Raw genomic sequence first — 6,636 nt, 5'->3', positions numbered from 1 at the left:
TATAAGAAACACGAAAAATGTCTGGAAGAGGGAAAACCGGAGGAAAAGCCAGAGCGAAGGCTAAGACTCGCTCATCCCGTGCCGGGCTCCAGTTCCCAGTCGGCCGTGTCCACAGGCTGCTCCGTAAAGGAAACTACGCTCAGCGTGTAGGAGCCGGCGCCCCCGTCTACCTGGCGGCTGTGCTGGAGTACCTGACCGCTGAGATCCTGGAGCTGGCTGGAAACGCTGCCCGCGACAATAAGAAGACCCGTATCATCCCCCGTCACCTGCAGCTGGCTGTCCGCAACGACGAGGAGCTCAACAAGCTGCTGGGCGGAGTGACCATCGCTCAGGGCGGCGTGCTGCCCAACATCCAGGCCGTCCTGCTGCCCAAGAAGACTGAGAAGCCCGCCAAGAAGTAAACACTCGGAACCGGCTTCAACCAAACCAACAACGGCTCTTTTAAGAGCCACACACATCTAACTAAAGAGCGCTCCTTATTTATCTATATTGTGAAAATCCTTGTTTATGGTAATTCAAGTTGTTTTTTTGCGTGTACGTCAAGTGAGACTATCTTGCTACATCAATTTGTAGATGATATTTGACAAATATGAATCTAAAGTATGTACATAATAACAACCGCGTCTCCGACTCTTTCCCCATTGAAGAAAAGCCAAGAACCTATTTCGTACGTTCAGTTTATATTTTGGATTCCTTAAATACAGATCCATGGTACGCACTGAGCACTTCTTTGCAACATTTAAACTGGTATGTGAAACGTTACTATTATTGCTGTGAGTTGGCCTGAACAGTTTTCTGCCATTTAAACTGAGTCACTGTTTTATAGAGCACCCCGGTACCATTTGTTTCCATATTTAATACAAATAATACAGTATTTGTCTTAATGAAGTCTCAGTGGATAAACGAAAACACTGTTATTGTAAATCGTTGTCAATAAATTTGTAGCTGCAGGATAGAATACAATTCTATGATAGGCTCATCATATACAATATGACACAGTATTGTTTCAGGATTGTTGCTCTGTTAGTATTTGTATGTGGCTCTTAAAAGAGCCGTTGTGTGATTGTAGGTTGGTCTGTGGTGAGTTTAAGCCCTCTCTCCGCGGATACGGCGGGCCAGCTGGATGTCTTTTGGCATGATGGTGACCCTCTTGGCGTGGATGGCGCACAGGTTGGTGTCCTCGAACAGGCCGACCAGGTAAGCCTCGCTGGCCTCCTGCAGAGCCATGACGGCGGAGCTCTGGAAGCGCAGGTCGGTCTTGAAGTCCTGAGCGATTTCTCGGACCAGGCGCTGGAAGGGCAGCTTGCGGATCAGCAGCTCGGTGGATTTCTGGTAGCGACGGATCTCTCTCAGAGCCACGGTACCGGGCCTGTAACGGTGAGGCTTCTTCACTCCGCCGGTGGCCGGGGCGCTCTTACGGGCAGCCTTGGTGGCCAGCTGCTTCCTGGGGGCTTTTCCTCCGGTGGATTTACGAGCGGTCTGCTTGGTTCTGGCCATTTTATTTTCTTCTCTGTGCTTACAGCTCAAGAATAAATACTACCCGCCGTGAACAACGGCTTTATAAAGGAACTGCCGGAGCCAGGGCAGCGCTGATTGGTCCAGACCGGGAGACACGCGGGCTGTAGCTGAGTAACTATTGGACAAAGTAAAACTCACACAGCAGCTGGAGAACGGCTGCTGTCGCATCAATGTTAGAAATATACGGTTCCCTTAATACATCCATGGTTGAAACAGTAAAGCAATATGTTTACTTACTTTCTTCTGCCTTGATTACTTTAATCTGTGGTTTATTTTTCCTGCTCTTTGTCGTGATTGAATTGAACACTTGATTCTGATTTCTTGAAGAAAAAAGAATTCTCTCATACATAGTTTTAACTAAGTTACAAGTAACTTTCAGTTTCATATTGTAATTCATTTGAGAAATCTGTAGAATGTAAAAGCCTAATGTATCATTTTATTGCACATTTTCATGTGTAATCTGGGATGATTATAGTTCATTTCTTTGTAAATCTGACTACGTTACGCAGATTACATGTAAACCATCCCTTTTTACAACAATATGTCAGAACACAAGTTGTTTACGTGGATGTTGAAAACGGTTGTTAATAAAATATTTCTTCATCAAAACACACCTGGTTACTTACACCGTTACATAGTTCATCCACACTGTGAGAGTTATAGTACAGAATTAATTTAAACTCTAAATGATTTCAAATCCAAACAGGCACATATAGATTCACTGAGATGTCATTGTTCTGAAGTGGACCAGGTTATGCAACTGTTTGTTTTATTTCATTTTCATTACCTATGCTTATTTTTTTAATGTTTTAGCTAGGTCTTCCTTGGAAAAACTGTTAAATAGCTTACAGGTTACACCTCCAAATTAAATAAAGGTCCCATTGAGATCACAAAGTATGATCTACAGAAAATCAGATATCTATAGAAAACCAGGTATTAAGTTGATAAAACAGAGGGTTGGTTATCAATTGTTTTTCTCCTTTTGAATAGAACAATAATTTTAAATGTGGTTTTAAATGTATGCTGTTGCCTGTCTTGTCTTGGTTCGCTCTTGAAAAACAGGATTCTTAATCTCAGTGGGACTAATATACATATTGAAAAAGGTGGGCCATAATCTGATTTACAATCAGAAAAAGATATGGAATATTAAGTTGATAAAACATTAGTGTTAATCAAATGCTTTTTCTTGTGAATATGGACTTATGCAAAATGTAAGTCTTCATTATCCGCACTTAAGTGATAACCTTAATAAAGTTTTAGGAATAATTCTTTTTAGAATCAGTGACTAAATCCAGAAGAGGGAGTGTTACTCACTTGTGTGTTAGCGCCATCCTGTGGTGTCCAGAGGACAAAGCACTGAAGGACTAATGATGGAAATTATATTCAGATTTCTTTTGTTCTTTGAAAATGCAGCACGTTAAATTTAACTGTAAACAAATTACTCTTCGCCAGAATATTTTACGTAGACCAATGCATTTTGGTAGAATAAATAGAAAAATAAACAATGGAAACAGATATGATAATGTTGTAGGAAAACAGCTCTCTTGTGAATGTGTGGTGGCTCTTAAAAGAGCCTTTTGGTGCACTGAGTGCAGGTTAAAGAGCCACTTTACTTCTTGGACTTCTTCGCTGCAGCTTTCTTTGCCGGAGCTTTCTTCACAGGGGTCTTCTTCTTTGCGACCTTTTTAGGGGCAGCCTTCTTGGGAGTAGATTTCACTGCTGGCTTGTTGGCAGCTTTCTTCACAGGAGACTTCTTGGCCGCTGGTTTCTTGGCTGCTGGTTTCTTAGCGGCAGTTTTCTTGGCTGCGGTCTTCTTCACTGCGGTCTTCTTGGCGGCGGTTTTCTTCTGCGGGGACTTGGCAGCGGGTTTCTTCACCTTAACGGGAGCTTTCTTGCCTGATTTGGCAGCTTTAGGCGCAGCCTTGGGGAGCTTGAAGGATCCCGAAGCCCCAATCCCTTTATTCTGGACCAGCTTTCCGTCGGTCACCAGCTTCTTCACCGCGGTGTTGATGCGTTTGTTGGACTTCTCCAGGTCGATGCCTTTGGTGGCCAACGTCTTCTTGATAGCCGGAAGCGAGGTGCCTTTACGGTCCTTGGACTCAGTCACGGCGTCGAGGATGAGCTTCGGGAGGGAGGGCCCGTCACTCTTTGCGCGGGGAGCTGCCTTCTTCTTGGAAGCTTTGGCCGGGGCTTTCGCCGCGGGAACTGCTGGAGCTGCTGGTGCTTCTTCTGCCATGTCTGTATCTTTCTCTGTCGCGTTACAGTCTGCTGTTCCTGCTCGGAGAGGAGGCGGGACTTATAAAGCTCATGAGAACCGTGGAGAGTCAATCCACAGCCGCTCCGCTGACCTGCTGAAAATGTGGCGACACTTTGTGTTTTCTCTTCCACAATTTGAGGATAAAATGCATAGAAGATAAACGTTTTAAAACAAAATTGTTATTTTAGTGGTGAGCAAACCTTCTCCCCTTCAAACTGAGCTCATGTTTGGCGACGAGGACTCGTTAATTTGATTCCAGGAGGCTTCAAACCTTTCAGATACACTGTCATTTTGGACTACTCGCAGCGAGTTTTCCTCACATTTTGTCTTTAAAAATACCTAAAAGTAATGTGTATTAAATGTGACAGTGGTTTTCAAGTAAGCAGAGACATGTGAGGAGAGAATTAAAGTGAAATCACTGCATTATTGTGTTTTATTTAGTTTAAATTGGGGAAGTTTTCAGTGGTGGTAAACACATTGGGTGCTGGGCGTGAAGCTATAGGCGGTTACCTGAAACAGGTTTCTCGGCTGGCATTGATCCTTAACATGATGGATCTGACATGATGGGCCTCATAACACAGGTTCATATTTCTCTCTTCTACTGTACACAACCCTGACTCTGTGTCTATCACTGCAACCAGCTTCAGTTTGCTTCAAAATCTTTCTGTAACATGATCTGATCAGGTCACAATTATTTGGAATCCCACATTTCCTTGCATTTTTATTATATTATGACTGTTTTGAAAAATATGACACTTAACATTAAAGATCGGATGGTAATGTAGGTCGATGGAAGCCACTTTCCGCCAATGTGATGAAAAAAAGACTCCGTAGTCTTTATAATTAGAAGCCTAGAAGCCAATTGTATCTCAAAATAATGAGAGGCTACTAGCTTCTCAACGGTTTAGAGCGGGATACTACGTCATTATTGTGAGTTATTATTTTTGAGGTTTCTCATGACTTAAACAGCTTCTTTTTGTTTCATCACATTGATAGGCTTGAGTTTGTTATTTTTTTTTTCAATTTCCTTTCCACCTCTGTTTTTATGTGTGAGTGATTACATAGTGAATAGGCCTACAATCCATGACCAAAATAGTCATACATTGTGTCATGGTGTTACTTATGGATGGAATTATAGTAAAAATAAACATTTCCCCTTTTTCTGGGGATTTCCTGGGAACCCCTCAAGGACCCCAGACTCCACTTTGGGAACTACAGTTATAGTAGTAACTCCAGCTTTGAGACAAATGTGGTGCAGTAAAAAGCACAATCATTTCTTTTGAAATGTAGTTAAGTAGTAGCTTAAAATGAAAATGAGTAAAACCTGACCTCAAAATGATCTGAAGTAGCCTACAGTGCTTGAGCACATAAACTATCTGATTAAAAGCATCAAGCAACAGCATAAACTATTAGTACTAATAACAATTATGTTTCTTCTCATGAAGGCCATCAACAAACCACCTAACTTGAATACTTTGAAAAGACACAGCACATCTAAAGACAATCTGCAAAATCTTATCGTCTGTGACTCAAACCTCAGTGACATTATGACAGACTGGGGATCTCGCAGGTTCACAATTTGCAAGACTTCTACTGGATTTGTTTGGGAAAAATTTACCGTGCTGCTCCTGGGAAAAAAATTGACAAGAAACGAGCAGAAACAGAAGCACTCTTTGGCCACAGCTGTCCTTGTGTGTGCAGTGGTTTGTTCTTGGTTGTAAAGACTAAAATGCAATCTATTCACAGTTACTGTCCATGAAGGCAGAACGAGTTAAAGAAACTGCAAGAACCCTAAATAAATTATTAAAGGTTCAAAGCACCCACACGCTTTGAAATGGACAAAGGTGCTTCCAAAATCGTTTGGCATAACCCTACTCTGAATGCAGCTGCAACAACCATATGTTTTATTTTTAGGAGCATAGATCTTGGAGAATTAAATGCTGTTAAGCTTAAATTCCACAGGAGAAGAAAAGATTATTTAAGGCATTGTGTGGCTGTTAATAAAGCCAAGTTGTTGGTGTAATGGCAGGTTCACTTTGACACACTGGAGAAAAACAAAAGAGTAACCTTAGTAACTAACCCTAGTCTACATGAAGTGGTAGTTAATTGTTGTAAAGAAAAGTCAGACTACATTTGTGGAGATTAAATGGAGTTATTAAAAATTGTAGATGTCAAGGTAGGTCAACTTTAATGTTAATTCAGCAATATGTGCCAGACAGAAATTGATAATGTTCCCTCTGACCCACAGTAGAATAAGTCAGGTTCAACAAGTATAAAGGAAACTTATAAAACAAATAAGTTATACAATGCAAAATGTACGTGGAGGACAAAGCATAGAAAACTGGTTAAAGTATTTGTATCTAAACCCATAACTGAATGAAACTCTGCTCTCTAAGAAGAAGTGGGTGGCTCTTAAAAGAGCCGTTGGTTTAGTAGATTACAGCAGCGGGATGGTTTACTTGGAGCTGGTGTACTTGGTGACGGCCTTGGTGCCCTCAGACACGGCGTGCTTGGCCAGCTCCCCGGGCAGCAGCAGCCTCACGGCGGTCTGGATCTCCCTGGAAGTGATGGTGGAGCGCTTGTTGTAGTGGGCCAGACGGGAGGCCTCACCGGCGATGCGCTCAAAGATGTCACTCACAAAAGAGTTCATGATGCCCATGGCCTTGGAGGAGATACCGGTGTCGGGGTGGACCTGCTTCAGCACCTTGTAGACGTAGATGGCGTAGCTCTCCTTCCTGCTCTTTCTCCTCTTCTTGCCGCTCTTGGCGGCGGTCTTAGTCACGGCTTTCTTGGAGCCCTTCTTGGGCGCTTTCACGGTGGCTTCTGCTGGCATCTTTGCTTCGGATTGGAGTTCCTAAAAC

The 6,636-nt window shown here is 42.7% G+C and overlaps 4 protein-coding genes across 4 annotated transcripts; 1 reads left to right on the top strand and 3 right to left on the bottom strand.

Annotated features, from left to right (window-relative positions):
* LOC120557044 (histone H2A-like) lies at window positions 1-1,068 on the top strand. Its single transcript, XM_039797061.1, has one exon. The coding sequence runs from the start codon at window positions 18-20 to the stop codon at window positions 399-401; it is 384 nt and encodes a 127-aa protein (XP_039652995.1). The 5' UTR covers window positions 1-17; the 3' UTR covers window positions 402-1,068.
* On the bottom strand, window positions 1,057-1,517 carry LOC120557036 (histone H3). The gene has a single exon (XM_039797052.1). It carries the CDS (start codon window positions 1,495-1,497, stop codon window positions 1,087-1,089), a length of 411 nt encoding a protein of 136 aa, XP_039652986.1. The 5' UTR covers window positions 1,498-1,517; the 3' UTR covers window positions 1,057-1,086.
* A 1,524-nt stretch (window positions 1,518-3,041) lies between these two features.
* Window positions 3,042-4,521, bottom strand: LOC120557030 (histone H1-like). Its single transcript, XM_039797045.1, has one exon. It carries the CDS (start codon window positions 3,752-3,754, stop codon window positions 3,128-3,130), a length of 627 nt encoding a protein of 208 aa, XP_039652979.1. The 5' UTR covers window positions 3,755-4,521; the 3' UTR covers window positions 3,042-3,127.
* A 1,447-nt stretch (window positions 4,522-5,968) lies between these two features.
* Window positions 5,969-6,636, bottom strand: LOC120557047 (histone H2B-like). Its single transcript, XM_039797064.1, has one exon. It carries the CDS (start codon window positions 6,606-6,608, stop codon window positions 6,231-6,233), a length of 378 nt encoding a protein of 125 aa, XP_039652998.1. The 5' UTR covers window positions 6,609-6,636; the 3' UTR covers window positions 5,969-6,230.

This window comes from Perca fluviatilis, chromosome 4 (assembly GCF_010015445.1).
Source record: "Perca fluviatilis chromosome 4, GENO_Pfluv_1.0, whole genome shotgun sequence".
Taxonomy (NCBI): domain Eukaryota; kingdom Metazoa; phylum Chordata; class Actinopteri; order Perciformes; family Percidae; genus Perca; species Perca fluviatilis.
This window is presented reverse-complemented; position numbering and strand designations above follow the sequence as displayed.